General features: G+C 53.9%; 1 protein-coding gene across 3 annotated transcripts in view; it reads left to right on the plus strand.

The window, feature by feature from the left end:
* Nucleotides 1-15,432, plus strand: part of LOC105469273 (caspase recruitment domain family member 14) — an 80,129-nt gene that overhangs the window by 44,127 nt on the left and 20,570 nt on the right. For all 3 annotated transcript variants that reach the window (XM_071081781.1, XM_071081782.1, XM_071081783.1), the window contains exons 5-13: nucleotides 142-287; nucleotides 3,487-3,717; nucleotides 4,734-4,871; nucleotides 6,155-6,480; nucleotides 10,666-10,833; nucleotides 12,025-12,144; nucleotides 13,043-13,168; nucleotides 13,591-13,740; nucleotides 14,843-14,959. In XM_071081781.1, coding sequence (XP_070937882.1) covers nucleotides 3,507-3,717; nucleotides 4,734-4,871; nucleotides 6,155-6,480; nucleotides 10,666-10,833; nucleotides 12,025-12,144; nucleotides 13,043-13,168; nucleotides 13,591-13,740; nucleotides 14,843-14,959 — 1,356 coding nt within the window. In that variant the 5' untranslated portion in view covers nucleotides 142-287; nucleotides 3,487-3,506. The remainder of the gene's footprint in view (nucleotides 1-141; nucleotides 288-3,486; nucleotides 3,718-4,733; nucleotides 4,872-6,154; nucleotides 6,481-10,665; nucleotides 10,834-12,024; nucleotides 12,145-13,042; nucleotides 13,169-13,590; nucleotides 13,741-14,842; nucleotides 14,960-15,432) is intronic.

Genomic DNA, 15,432 nt, shown 5'->3' on the forward strand with positions numbered 1-15,432 from the left:
GGTCTGTCGAGTTATTTCCCGGATCCCAGTTTAACGTCTTTTCCCTGCCGCTTGCGGTTGTTGTGACCGAACTTTGAGTTCTGGAACAGGTCACATGGCTTGAAATCACCGTCAATTCACCTGGTGCTGCTTTGGCTTCAGGCTCTTCCTTCTGCCCAGCTCCATCCTGCCCAGCAGCCTGCAGAGAGGAGGCAGCTGGCACCACACTGGGCTTTGGAGAGGTTGCGGGGACTGAGGACCTCACCCCGCTGCACGGAGCTCCTGCGAAAGCGACCCTGAGACCCCTGGTGAGTACTTCCGGAGACCTGGCTCCTTGGATGGCTTGTGGTGCTGCTCCTGCACACATGACTCTCCGATCATTTTCCATGTTTTATTTAAATTTTTAAATATATATATTTTTTTAATTTTTGAGACAGAGTCTCGCACTGTCACCCAGGCTGGAGTGCAATGACACGATCTCGGCTTACTGCAACCTCTGCCTCCCAGGTTCAAGCGATTCTCCTGCCTCAGCTTCTCAAGTAGCTGGGACTACAGGCACTCGTCACCATGCCTGGCTAATTTTTGTATTTTTTGTAGCGATGGGGTTCCGCCATATTGGTCAGGCTGGTCTCGAACTCCTGACCTCAGGTGATCCGCCTGCCTTGGCCTCCCAAAGTGCTGGGATTACAGGCATGAGCCACTGCACCTGGCCCATTTTCCATTTTTTAGATGGCAGGTGTTGATTTGCTCTGATTCTCAAGTATTTTTAGCATACAGACCCCTTCAAGAGGCATCTGTCTCCCATGGTCCAGCCTCTCATTCCAAATGAAAAGAATCAGGTCATGGGAATTCATATGGGTCTGTGAGGAATCGCTCCCACCTGTGCCCAAGAGATTAACAAAGGCGGTGGCTGCAGCTCTGTGGGCAGTGGAGAAAAATTAGGCACAACCTGATATCCTCACACAGGAGCATGATATGTCCACGTGGTGATTCATATCATTGAATCCGGTGCACAGTCTGAGGGATCGTGCATGTATCAAGCTGCATGTATCAGTATAAGAAACCTCAGAAGCTGTACAGCTTTGCACAGAATGATAGTTTCTGTGAAGTTCCAGCTAACACTGAAGGTGCTGTTGATGTAAACCTGCTGTCTGCTTGAAGTATCATGCAAAGATACTATATGCTGTTTATACACACTTCCACTTATAGGAAATGATTTTTAAAATATCATTTTTAGGCTGGGCTGTAATCCCAGCACTTTCAGAAGCTGAGGTAGACAGATCACTTGAGCCTAGGAGTTCGAGACCAGCCTGGGCAACATAGGGAGATTCCATCTCTACAAAAATTAAAAAATAAGCCAGGCATGGTGGCGCATGCCTGTGGCTTCAGGTACTTGAGAGACTGAGGTGGGAGGATTGCTTGGGTCTGGGAGCTCAAGGCTGCAGTGAGCCACGATCACCTCACTGCATTCCAGCCTGGGCAACAGAGCAAGACCCTACCTCAAAAAAAAATTTTTTTTTAATGATTTTTAGAATGTCTGGCCAGAGAGGGAGGGAAGAGGGACTGAAGAGAACAAAAGGTGCCATCTGTCTCTCGTTTCCTTAAAAAGAAACTTGAAGTGCAGAATGTCAAGATGGTTGAATCCACACAGTGGGTACGCGGATATTTGTTATTTGCAGGATATTTGTTATTTGGAGGATTTTTTTAATATGCTGGAAACAGTGCACAGTGTTAAAACATTTTAAAATTATTTAGATGGATTCATGAGCTAATGGCCTTATGTTGATGCCACATAGGGGCTCAGACAGGGGCACAGTGGGGGACACAGCTTATCTCCAAAGCTAGGGTGCCTGGGCCTCTTGCTGGGATGGGAGGCTGGGCAGGTGACCGCTGAGGACCTCCAACAGCTCTTAGAGTCTGCACTAGCCAGCGTGTCCCCTGAAGAGCAGGCGTTCCGGGCTGTAACGGCAACATGCTTCATGTGCTCTGTCCAGACAGACCTGGGCTTGGGACATCAGCCCTGGTGGTAGCCCCAGACCAGCTGCAGCTCAGCCCTTTCGGGGACCTGTCCACCCTCTGTCTGCCTGGCCACCTTTGTAAGCCCACGCTCTCCGCAGCCGAGCCGTGCTGGCCGTTACCACCCTGAAGCATCTTCCCCAAGGCACTTGTGCCCGGTGTCATTCCCCAGCACATTTCCCTCACGTGGAGTCCTCTGTGCAGTCCTCTGTATCAGTGTCCTGGGCTGCTGCAAACAAGGGACCACCTGCTAGGTAGCTGAAAACAATAGGAACTTTTTTGTTGTTTTTTTAGACAGAGTCTCGCTATGTCACCCAGGCTGGAGTGCAGTGGCACGATCTCGGCTCTAGAGAAGCCGACAGTCTTGCTTCTAATGAAAATTACCTTTCATGAAGAATATATAAAGCAGCATTTCCAAAGTGTAGCACCCCTACTGTTATTTGTTTGTTTGTGTGTGTGTTTACTGAGACAGGGTCTCCCTGTGTCACCCAGGCTGGAGTGCAGTGGCACAATTTCAGCTCACCACAACCTCTGCCTCCCAGGCTCAAATGATCCTCCTGCCTCAGCCTCCTGAGTAGCTGGGATTGCAGGTGCATACCACCATACCTGGCTAATTTTTGTATTTTTAGTAGAGACAGGGTTTCACCATGTTGGCCAGGCTGGTCTCGAACTCCTAGGTTTGAGCAATCCTTCCGCCTTGGCCTCTCAAAGTGCTGGGATTATAGGCATGAGCCAATATGCCTAGCCTACTACCATTATTTTGGATGAATTTCTTTCTTTTTTTTTTTGAGACGGAGTATCGCTGTGTCACCCAGCCTGGAATGCAGTGGCGTGATCTCGGCTCATTGCACGCTCTGCCTCCCGGGTTCACGCCATTCTCCTGCCTCAGCCTCCCCAGTAGCTGGGACAACAGGCTCCCACCACCACACCCGGCTAATTTTTTTTGGTATTTTTAGTACAGACGGGGTTTCACCATGTTAGCCAGGATGGTCTCAATCTCCTGACCTCATGATCTGCCCACCTCGGCCAGGCGTGAGCCACCTCACCCGGCCAAAAAAAATAAGTATTTATTTACTTTAATTTTTTAGAAAAAGCTGTAACTGACACAACAAAGTGTGAATTAGCGACGTTATTGCTTAGGATTGGGGTAGAGCAGGTGGGGCCATAGCACTCAGTCTTACGCAGAGGGAGAAACCAGCATGGCAAAGACCATCAAGGTTGTTCCAACACCATGGTGATGAGTATAATCATCTTCAAAGCAGATCTTATCCTGTGATGGGCATCTGGACATTTTGTCGTCATGGGAGTTTGTCCTTGCAGGCGTTACCATGCTGCTTCCTCTGCTGTAAACATCCCAGGACCGTGGGTTCTGACTGGCAAAGAGTGCATCTTGCAAATTTTACAATGGAGTTAATTTTAAAATGGTGTCACCCTGGCTGTCCTGGGCTCCTGCTTACCTGACAGCTCCACCCCCATGACCACCCCTCCTAGGGTCCTTCCAGCGCCCAGCCATGGGGGAACTGTGCCGCAAGGACTCTGCGCTCACAGCACTGGACGAGGAGACGCTGTGGGACATGATGGAGAGCCACCGCCACAGGATCGTGCGCTGCATCTGCCCCAGCCGCCTCACTCCCTACCTGCGCCAGGCCAAGGTGCTGTGCCAGCTGGACGAGGAGGAGGTGCTGCACAGCCCCCGGCTCACCAACAGCGCCATGAGGGCCGGTGAGAGCAGCTCCCTCTTCCCCACCTCTTCCAACTTCCTGCGGCCCCAGGTGTTCCTTGGCTTTCGGTCCACATAGCTCCACTGTCTGCCTCTATCTTCAGGGGTTCTCTTCTCATCGTGTCTCTTATAAAAACACTTGCTCTTGCATTTAGGGCCCACCTGGATAACCAGGATGATCTGATCTTGAAATCATTAACTTATATCTGCAAAGGCCCTTTTCCCACAAAAGGTCACCTGGACAGGTTCCAGATGAACATGTCTTTGAAGGGGAACCACCATTCACACCACTACCGATGTCTTTGGAGTCCATTCTGATGGTCCCACTAGCTGTGTTTATTCATTAAAAAATGAGGATGCTAATGGCTTTACCATATAAAGTTGTTAGGAGAAGCAAGTGAGTTAGTTTATAAAATACTGCAAAGCTGGGGCTATAGAAAACAGGCAGTAGGTGGTAGCTGTCAACATGGTAATATTCATGCATGTTGGCGAATGAACCCCAAACACAGGAGAGATTAATCCTCGCTAGTCATTCTGACTGAGAGAGATGGGCTCTGGGCCCTGGGTGTGGAAGGCCCCGAGGCTCCCTGGGACCTGTCCCCTGCAGCCCTGGGGTGCCACTCTGCTTCTTTCTGTGCATGGCTCCGAAGCTGATGGCACTGTGGTGGGACCCTGCGTCTGCACCACCCACCGACTTGCCAGGGAGGTGCTTGCAAGCAGGGACCGACCTCCTCACCCAGTCCCCGTCCCCCCACACTTGCCAGAGCACTTGGGTTGCAGTTTTTGCTCAATAAATGTCAGCTTTACCCTTCTCAAGTCTGACTGAGGTCATGTGGGTAAAGGGAGCCTGTGAGAGTAGTGAGGACGCATCCCACCCAGCAGATCCCGGAAAACTGCTTTTACCTCCCAATTCTTAGATGTGCGGGGGGTTTCCCCAGCCCCAGGCCCCTACCCCGTGGGGAAACCAGCCAGCGAGCCCAGCCCCCTTGGTAGCTAACAGACGGTTCTGCCTCCCAAGGGCACTTGCTGGATTTGCTGAAGACTCGAGGGAAGAACGGGGCCATCGCCTTCCTGGAGAGCCTGAAGTTCCACAACCCTGACGTCTACACCCTGGTCACTGGGCTGCAGCCTGACGTCGACTTTAGTAACTTTAGCGGTGAGAGCTCCGACTCTGATCGCAGGCACTGCCTAGGAACCTCAGGCTCCTGGTAACCCCAGGTGCCCCACTCACCTGCCGATTCGCCCTTCTCCCCCTTCCCTCCAGGCTGCAGTCCCTGTCCCAGCCCCAGCACTCTGAGGGTGAGGAACCCCCTCCCTGTATTGGGGGTGGGTAGGATAAGGAGCCCCTGCGCCTTGACTCTAAAGGGTTGGTCCTTAATTACCCAGTGCCAAGAGGAGACCCCTGAGGGATGGGGTAGGGAGATCTGCTTGGAGAGACACAAGCAAAGGGCAAGGGAGTGTCTCCTGGAGTCCGCCTTTAACCTTGCAGCTTTGCTGGAGGGGCCAGAACAGCCCAGGCCCAGCTCCTAGGAGGCGACAGAGGGTATAGGGCCGCAGAGCCTTCTGTGCTGCTCACCATTTTCCTTCAGGGAGTAATTCTAGGCTTCCCTGGAGGAACTGTTGAAAGATTTATGTATTGAAAGGAGCGGGGGCCGGGCGCGGTGGCTCAAGCCTGTAATCCCAGCACTGTGGGAGGCCGAGACGGGCGGATCACTAGGTCAGGAGATCAAGACCATCCTGGCGAACACGGTGAAACCCCGTCTCTACTAAAAAATACAAAAAACTAGCCCGGCGAGGCGGCGGGCGCCTGTAGTCCCAGCTACTCGGGAGGCTGAGGCAGGAGAATGGCGTAAACCCGGGGGGCGGAGCTTGCAGTGAGCTGAGATCCGGCCACTGCACTCCAGCGCGGGCGACAGAGCCAGACTCCGTCTCAAAAAAAAAAAAAAAAAAAAAAAAAAGAAAGGAGCAGGACTCACATGACCCAAAACGGTGGAGAACAGACCATTTTCCCCGTATTCCCGCACAGTGTGTGTTTATGTTCTTCAGAGTTCTAGTACATGGATTCGTATTCTTGTTTTATCTTTTTCTCGGGATAACATTAAAATGAGTTAGCACTGAGCGCATCTCAGCTACCAAGGAGGGTCATTAAGTCTCAACAGTGGGGTCTCATGGGGAAGGTCAGAGTGGGTAACGCTCATGCCAAAATCGGGAGTCATGCTGTTTATTCAACCAAAGCACCGAGTCTGCTTGAGGCCCAGGAGCTTTTAAGGAGACCAGCGGGTTAAAGCTGGGGGCCTGCTGGGGAGTCTGGGCAAGGCTATGGGGGCATGGGAGCAATGCCTCGGCCCACCGGCCCACCTGCGCACCTGCCATATGCCCATCTGCCCACATGCTCAGCTTCCCACCTGCTCACTTGCCCACCTGCCCATCTTCCCACAGGTCTCATGGAGACATCCAAGCTGACCGAGTGCCTGGCTGGGGCCATCGGCAGCCTGCAAGAAGAGCTGAACCAGGAGAAGGGGCAGAAGGAGGTGCTGCTGCGGCGGTGCCAGCAGCTGCAGGAGCGCCTGGGCCTGGCGGAGACCCGTGCCGAGGGCCTGCACCAGCTGGAGGCTGACCACAGCCGCATGAAGCGTGAGGTTAGCACCCACTTCCACGAGGTGCTGAGGCTGAAGGACGAGATGCTCAGTCTCTCGCTGCACTACAGCAGCGCCCTGCAGGAGAAGGAGCTGGCCACCTCACGCTGCCGCAGCCTGCAGGAGGAGGTAGGGGGACACCCTGCACCCCAGTGGGACCCTGCTGCTGTCTGCCCCCAGGCCTTTGTACTAGCTGGTCCACCTGCCTGGAACTCCTTTCCCCTCTTCCTTGTCTAACACTTCCCTGCCCCAAGACCCTTGGCTGAGACCCCTCTGGGAAGCTGATCCTTCCCCTCCCCGGGAGGCCACCCAGGCCCCTCCGTGTAGCCTGCATGGCGGCGAGGTGTGCCTTGTCCAGTCGCTGCCCATGGCCTGGCCGGCATGTCTGTGAACTGCCCATCCTGCCGACGCCTGGGCAGATCTGGACACTCTGGGCTCCATATTTGTAGAACCACCTGCATCCCACTGCCCAGCTGCAGCAGTGACACGGGATAGTCAGTCTCTGTCGTCCTCCTTTGTCCTTCTCAGCTGGTCCTGGCCTCAGGTGGGGAGGGCAGAAGGGTTCTCAACTCAGGCCTCTGAAACTCAGTGTGTTTCACTCATTTTTCTTTGGGGCTAATGACCTGACTGTTGGGTAAAAGGCTTCTCAAAATATGGAGGATGTGCACTCCTTGTCATTTTGGCATTTTCTTTTTGCCTTTATTTTTATTACTATTATTTTTAATTTTTTAGAGACAGTGTCTCACTCTGTCACCAAGGCCAGAGTACGGTGGTGCAGTCCCAGCTCACTACAGCCTCAAACTCCGCAGCTCGAGGGATCCCGTCCCCAGCCTCCTGAGTAGCTGGGACTGCAGACTGTGCCACCCACCCAGCTAATTAAAAAAAAAAATTTTTTTTGAGATGGGGCTCTCACTCTGTTGCCCAGGCTGGTCTCCAACTCTTGGGCTCAAGCGATCCTCCCACCCCGGCCTCCCAAAGTGCTGGGATTACAGGTGTGAGCCCCTGAGCCGGCCAGCGCTTTGCCTTTTTAAACATTTTTTATTTTTATTTATTTAATTATTTTTTGAGACGGAGTCTCGCTCTGTCGCCCAGGCTGGAGTGCAGTGGCGCAATCTCAGCTCACTGCAAGCTCCGCCTCCCAGGTTCACGCCATTCTCCTGCCTCAGTCTCCTGAGTAGCTGGGACTGCAGGTGCCCGCACCACGCCCGGCTAATTTTTTGTATTTTTAGCAGAGACGGGGTTTCACCGTGTTAGCCAGGATTGTCTCGATCTCCTGACCTCGTGATCCGCCCGCCTCGGCCTCCCAAAGTGCTGGGATGACAGGCGTGAGTCCCTGCGCTGGCCAGCACTTTGCCTTTAATCGTGGCATTTGTTGTTTGTTTTTAATTTGTTACTTCTCATTTAGAAATTATTTCAAATATATATTTTTAAATCACACAAATAAAAACAGTACAAAGAATACCCACCTACCCTTGCTTTATCATTTGTATCTTTACTCTCTCATGGCCCTTTACCCCCACCAAACCCTTCAATGTCTGCTTCCTGAAAATAAGCACATGCTCCTGTGTAGCCACAGTGCAGTTCTCAACTTCAGTCTTTTTGGTATGGACACCCTGTTTTTATCCAATCCTTCTGTGTTCCGGTTTTATCATCTGTCCCAGTGACCCATTCACAGCCTTCCCCCCAGCCCAGGGTCGGGCCCTGCATTCCGCTGTTCCTCTCTTTATCCTCCTTGCCTTTGTTTGGGAACAGCCCACAGCCTTTCTTTGTCTATTACGAGGTGGCCCCCTTTAAAGCCCTCACCCCTTCCCTTCCATGATAGATGGCCTCTCATTTGGGGGTTTGTCTTGTGTTTCCCACGTGTAGACAGAAGTTATGTTCTTTGGCCAGGACCCTGCACAGGGGCTGCTGGCCTGACTCAGGGCATCCCCTGAGAGCTCTCGAGGTCCTGTTGCCCCTCACAGGGGATGTCACCCTCCACCACTTGCCAAGGTGCAGCCCAGTTGCTCTACTGCAGAATCGCTCTTTCTTTTCTTCCCTGCAACTGATAAGCATCTCGGGTGTGAGGCGCTGAGACCAGCACGCGCCATGCTCCTGGGGGACATTTCCTGGGACGTTGCTGTGGGGACTCTGGCGGGAGCTGGTCTCTACCCTGGGGGTTGTGAATAATGACCATGCCAGTGCCCCACTTTGCTGCTGCCCACGGCCTCTGCCTTCCCTTCTCCCGTGGCTGACTCTGTTCTTGGCGCAGTTCATGGGTTCCTACTCTGCAGGGGTCTGACCTCTCACTGTCCTTAATGATTCTGGTCTCAAATGGACCCAGATGTGACCCATGGAGCCCTCAACCAGCTCCATGTCCTGAGACAGGTCCCTTGTTTTTGGAGCACCAACTTCTTATCTGGCCTCACAAGATATTACAGGATCATCTTGTACCCGGCCTACCCCAAATCCAGGCTCAGCCCATTCTCTGAGGGCCCCACTTCCTTTTTTTTCTTTTTATTTTTTGGTTTGTTTTTTTGAGACGGAGTCTCGCTCTACCACCCAAGCTGGAGTGCAGTGGCGCCATCTCAGCCCACTGCAACCTCCGTCTCCCGGGTTCAATCAATTCTCCTGCCTCAGCCTCCTGAGCAGCTGGGATTATAGGCGAGCAGCAGCACGCCCGGCTAATTTTTTGTATTTTTAGTAGAGACGGGGTTTCACCATGTTGGCCAGGCTGGTCTCACACTCCTGACCTCAGGCAATCTGCCCGCCTCAGTCTCCCAAAGTGCTGGGATTACAGGCATGAGCCACAGCGCCTGGACTCCTGTCTCCTTTTAGAGAACAAGATCTGGGCGTAGGTGTGCCCATCACTACTGGGGTGTCTGCTTCTCAGTCCTTTCAGGGAACAGAGCTAGGAAACACACATACACGTTTGGAAATATACATATACATACGCATATACATACTTGTCTGTGTACACTCACATACTCATATGCATGGAAGTATACATACAGTTCACATGCATACTTCGGAAATCTTGTGTTCTCACCCATACCTCTAATTCCAACCCATGGCCCGCGGCTTTTTCTTGCTTTCTCCCGTTCCGTACGTGTGTGTTCCTTCCCCAGTGGGAACCCTGCTCCCCGCGTGACCAGCACATTCCGCCATGCTCAGTCCTGCAGTACATCTCACATCGCTTCAGAATCACTCTGCCCATACCACTGCCATTAACAACCCCACTCAGATGAGCACTGGATTTGGTTGTAATTCACCTCCCCCCATCACCCAGTCTTGCTCAAGGCTGAGGGTTTGTAATCAAACGCCGTGTTTGTGAGTCACTGTAGCTTTGCTCTCTCTGTCCTTGTCTGTCTGTCTCTCTCTTCATTGTGGTTATGGCGTCTGTGGGAAATAGAATTCGGTTCATTTGTTCTGGTTCACTTTCAGTCTCATGTTTTCCTGTTCCCTTCCAACTCTGACTTGATTTTACTTTTGGAATCTGTAGACTGTGACGTGCCCAGCCCAGCTGGACCATTGCAGGAGCTGGGTATTTGCGAATTGAGAATGTGCTAAGCGGGTGTCGGGAGGGGGAAGTCTAGGTGGAAAGGTCCTTCTTGGCCACAGCCCAGGGGTGAACACCAGCACCCACCCTGACATACAGACTTCCCGGGCTTGCCTCATGGGAGAAGTCCTGCCTCCCCAGGGCTGCCACGCCAGGATGGGAAGAGGCTGGACCCGTTGCTCAAGCTCCGAGTTTCTGCTGTCCAGAGGAAGGAGGCCAGCAGGACCTGGTGGGACAGTCCTGGAAGGCCAGGGCCCTGCACACAGATTGCAAATCAGTACAGGGCTTTGCTGTCTGAATAGCCCCAGTCCCACATTCCTAGGCACATCTACCCCATCCGACCTGGCTTTCCTCTCTCTCACTTCTTACTGATTCCCATGATGCCAAATTCCCTTTATTGATGTATTTAGAAGAATATGGACAAGCAGGGAAGCCGGGGAGCATGCTGGCCATCACTGCCGGCTGCTCAGCTGTAGAGATCCAGGAGCTGGTTATCAAGGCCTCTTGGTCTATTCCTGGGACCCTAACCCTGCATGGAGTTCAACCATGGTGCCTCATCTACACAACAGAGCTGAAAGGCCTCTGTCCTCCCAGCCCCAGACGAATATTTGGGACTGTTCCTTAGGTGAACCCTTTTGTGGGTTTTTCAGTCTCAAGGCCGCAAGCCCCCTGAGTGTGAAAAGCATCATCAGGAGGAAGGGTGAGAAATCCACCCAGCTCCTGGTCAGGGGAGAAGCCGTTTCCATCGCCCTTCCTGTCGCCTCCCCCCTGCACAGCTGTATCTACTGAGGCAGGAGCTGCAGCGAGTCAACGTGGTTTCCTCCTGCGAGCTGGAACTGCAAGAGCAGTCCCTGAGGACGGCCAGCGACCAGGAGTCCGGGGACGAGGAGCTGAACCGCCTGAAGGAGGAGAATGAGAAACTGCGCTCGCTGACTTTCAGCCTGGTAGGTTCCGGTCCCCCGGGCGGAGAGCAGCCTCCTGCCTTGGGGGCTTGGCCCCAGGCTGTGGGGTTTCTGGCAGATGGTTTAATTAAGGTGAGGTGAAGGACAGGAGGTGAAATTCGGTGACTCTTCTCACCCACTTTCTCTTTACCTCCTTCCTTCCTGCTGTTCCCCAGACCCCAAAATTGGCACAATTAAAAGCTGCTGGAACCAGTATTAAAAGCTGGAACTGGGCACAGTGGCTCATTCCTGTAATCCCAGCACTTGGGAGGCCGAGATGGGCGGATAGCTTGAGCTCAGGAGTTCAAGACCAGCCTAGGCCACGTGGCGAGACCCCATCTCTACAAAAAACACAAGAAGTAGCCGGGCATGGTGGTGCACACCTGTGGTCCCAGCTACTCAGGAGGCTGAGATGGGAGGATCGCTTGACCCTGACAGTTTCAGGCTGCAGGGAGCTGAGATCACGGCACTGCACTCCAGCCTGAGTGACAGAGGGACACCCTGTTTCAAACAAATGAAAACGAAAGCCGCTGGAGGTGCCCCACTCGGTGGGTTTACTGCAGCCACTGTGTTTTGGAGGGGACTTGGCCAATTGTAAAACATGGGATTCATGTTAAAGATGGGGAAAGAAACCTTTCTGCCTGGAAAGATTCCGCCCTCTGGGCCTCATGTGCACGGGAGAGAGGGCGGTTCTGAAGCAGAGCAGTGAGTGAGCAATGACCCTCGGCTTCTCCTCCTCGCGCCTCTCAGTAGATTAGTATTGAGATATTCCTTCCACAAGCATTCACTGGGCCTGGGGCACCGGCCCTCCTGCAGCCTGGATTGTGTCCCTGTTTATTAGCTGCTTCCTGGGAAGTGAGTGTCAGAGGGAACAACCCGTCTGCTGGTTTCCCCCTCGCCGGGGAACTGCCGGGAGATCTGCTGGAGGAGAGGCCTGACCTGGTAAAGGGAGGAATCGGTGTCCTGAGAGGTCGCCAGCTTCCTGCGTTCCTTTCTCCTTGGACGTGAATGTGCACGTTTTCCAGGTGTGGTGGGTGGCTCTTCCGTGGCTTCTCCCCGCCCAGTGTGCAGCAGTAAGACTGCGTCCGTCCACACACCTGACCGTGAAGTTGCCGCCGTCTCCTTGGGATTCTGCTTGCCTAGGGCAGGCCTCTGGGGAAGCCAGCACCCCAAAATGACCTCTCTCTGCCCCAGGCGGAGAAGGACATTCTGGAGCAGAGCCTGGATGAGGCGCGGGGGAGCCGACAGGAGCTGGTGGAGCGCATCCACTCACTGCGGGAGCGGGCCGTGGCTGCTGAGAGGCAGCGAGAGCAGGTGCCGTGTGACCCCTTCCTCTCCTGTGACCCTCCTGGGGCTGGTCCCGGGGGCACGGACAGGTCCGTGGGGAAGCCAGATTCCTTCATCCACACCGAGTTCACATAATTTTGCTGAACGAAACGGTCGGCCTGCTTTGTCAGCGCCACCCTGAGCTCCGACTCACACCCCACAGCTAAGACCATGATCAGGCAGATGCGTGATTCAAACGCAGGGGATTTCAGGGCCCGGGGCCCCAGGGAGAGCCAGGGACTTAGGTGAGGAGGGAACGGGGAGGAAAGGAGACGGTGGAAGAGAAGAGGACAGGGAGGGGGAATTTTTTTTTGGGACATTAAAAAAGCAAAACACAACTATGCATGTAACATCCACTCATTGTTTTAATTCAGATATAAACAGCCTAAGCAACTGTCTTGATGTGCCTCGAAATCTAGCACTTAAGAGACGAGTGAGGCCAGGCACGGTGGCCCACACGTATAATCAGCACTTTGGGAGGCCGAGGCAGGCAGATTACTTGAGGCCAGGGGTTCGAGACCAGCCTGGCCAATATAGTGAGACCCTGTCTCTACTAAAAATAAAAAATTAGCTGTATTTTTTTTAGTAGAGGGCCTGGTGGTGTGTGCCTGTAATCCCAGCTGCTAGGGAGGCAGAGGTACGAGAATCGCTTGAACCGTGGAAGCAGAGGTTGCAGTGAGCTGAGATCGTGCTGCTGCACTCTAGCCTTGGCATTGCAGCAAGTCTCCGTCTCAAAAAAAAAAAAAAAGAGAGACGAGTGAGAATTGACCTTATTTCATCCCTAGAACTACCTCCCTCCCTCCACCCCTGGGCTCCCCGACCCCCTCCTCAGCCCAGACCCTCAGAGCTGCTGAGCTCCACAGGCCATGTGTCCCACTCTGTCCAGTACTGGGAAGAGAAGGAACAGACCCTGCTGCAGTTCCAGAAGAGTAAGATGGCCTGCCAGCTCTACAGGGAGAAGGTGAACGCGCTGCAGGCCCAGGTGTGCGAGCTGCAGAAGGAGCGAGACCAGGTACCTAAGAGGCCAGGCCCACCCCGCCACCCAGTGCTTGCTTCCCCAGGGGAGGGCTGGTTCTGGGGACAGTCTCATAGCTCCCTGTCCTCGATGGCAGCTGGTCCCAGATTACAGGGTCTCTTTCCTTGATCCACATGACGTTTCCTCACTCCCCCATGCCTATTGTCCATACGCTGTCTCTATTGTCCTTCTTGCTTTTATTCTTGGCACATGACCCTGAGAAAGTGCACCCCAAATATTGGGTTTTGTTGAAACTGCACACATGAATATGAATTGAAATGAATCCTAAGTTTGCACAACTCAGCGTGGGCCATTTAGTGGATTCAGATGAGCACGGGCTAGAAACAGGGCTCTCCTTCTCTAGCTGAGGCTCCCCCGTGGTGATGGCTTGGCCTCCTTCCTCCCGTCTTGGCCCACAGGCATACTCCGCAAGGGACAGTGCTCAGAGAGAGATTTCGCAGAGCCTGGTGGAGAAGGACTCCCTCCGCAGGCAGGTGTTCGAGCTGACGGACCAGGTCTGTGAGCTGCGCACACAGCTCCGCCAGCTGCAGGCAGAGCCTCCGGGCGTGGTGAGTGCTCCCGGCTGACCCGAGCTGGAGGCCAGGCAGGGGCTGCGGGGACAGCGGGACAGAGCTGGGCCCCAGGGTGACCCAGGGAGGCACCAGGAGGACAGGCAGGGTCCCAGGCTGGGCCACACGCTGCACCTGCAGAGACGGCCCAGTGTCACTGTGTTGACCGACACACCGGCTCCCACGCGAGATGGCCCAGTGTCACTGTGTTGACCGACACACCGGCTCCCACGCGTGAATGGTGCCGTGCGACCTTGAAGGTGCCCGGTAGACAAGTAGAGTCTGCTTCCGTATCATAGAACAGGGAGCTTAGCGGAAGGTTCTGGAACCTGTCGAGTGTGGTGATGGATGTGGCAGGCGGCGTTGGAAGCTGTCCACAGGCAGCCATTTGCAGTGTAGATGCTGTGTTCCTGAAATGCTTAAAAGCCTAGCGTCTGAGAGCGGAAAGACAGACCTGCATGTAACAGAGGGAGCATGTTCCCAGACAGCCGGGATTCTTAGAAAGCCTCCGCTCTGGGCTGGCAGGCAGCTCCAGCTCCAGCCCCCAGGGAGGCACAGGAGCTCCTCCCTCTGCATGCAGAATCCACCTGCCTCACCCCTACACGGCCAGCGTCCCACATCGATGGTGAAAACACACGTGTGCACGCAGAGAAAAACCCTGAGGCAGGCGCCAGCGTGCAGGCTGTGCTCATTCTGAGCGTGAGATGACGGGTGGATTTTATTTTCTTCTCTAACTGGTTCTGCTTCCCTACCTCCAATTTTCTCTCTCTCTCTCTCTCTCTCTCTCTGTGTGTGTGTGTGTGTGTGTGTGTGTATTATATATTATTCGTAGAACTGGTAAATCACCCATATTCTAAAAGAAATGAAATGCTGTGTGTCCAGCTGGTTTCTTTCAGTCTCGTTGATTGGCAGCGCCTGTGATCCTGTGACGCTGGGGTCCCAGGCTCAGAGGACAGGGACATGATTGTTTTCTCTGGAAGCTGATGAGAGGAAACTGCTGGGGAGGGTGGAACGGGTGGTGCTGACCTGGTAGAAACCCCCCCCGGGCCTCGAACAGGAGCCTTTCCTGAATTAACCAGCCTGTTTGGCCTGTCTTTGGCAGCTCAAGCAGGAAGCCAGGACCAGGGAGCCCTGTCCACGGGAGAAGCAGCGGCTGGTGCGGATGCACGCCATCTGCCCCAGAGGCGACAGCGACGGCAGCCTCGTCAGCTCCACGGAGGTATGGCCGCTCCTCCCACCTCCCTCACTGCTTTGACCCTCTGGGCCAGCCAGGGGCTCCTCTGTCAGGACAAAAGTGGGCCTCCTTCCACCCTGTCCCCACAGGGAAGAGGTTGGTGCAATTGTGAGAGTTTATTTCATTTTTTGAGACAGAGTCTGCTCTGTCACCCAGGCTGGAGTGCAGTGATGTGATTTCGGCTCACTGCAACCTCCACCTCCCAGGTTCAAGCGATTCTCTTGCCTCAGCCACCCAAGTAGCTGGGATTACAGACACCCACCACCATGTCCAGCTAATTTTTGTATTTTTAGTAGAGATGGGGTTTCAACATATTGGCCAGGCTGGTCTTGAACTCCTGACCTTAAATGATCTGCCAGCCTCAGCCTCCCAAAATGCTGAGATTACAGGCATGAGCCACTGCACCTGGCCCTATTGCGAGACTTTTAAACATCAGAGGTTGATTCTGTCACAGTCCT

This window comes from Macaca nemestrina, chromosome 17 (genome assembly GCF_043159975.1).
Source record: "Macaca nemestrina isolate mMacNem1 chromosome 17, mMacNem.hap1, whole genome shotgun sequence".
NCBI lineage: Eukaryota > Metazoa > Chordata > Mammalia > Primates > Cercopithecidae > Macaca > Macaca nemestrina.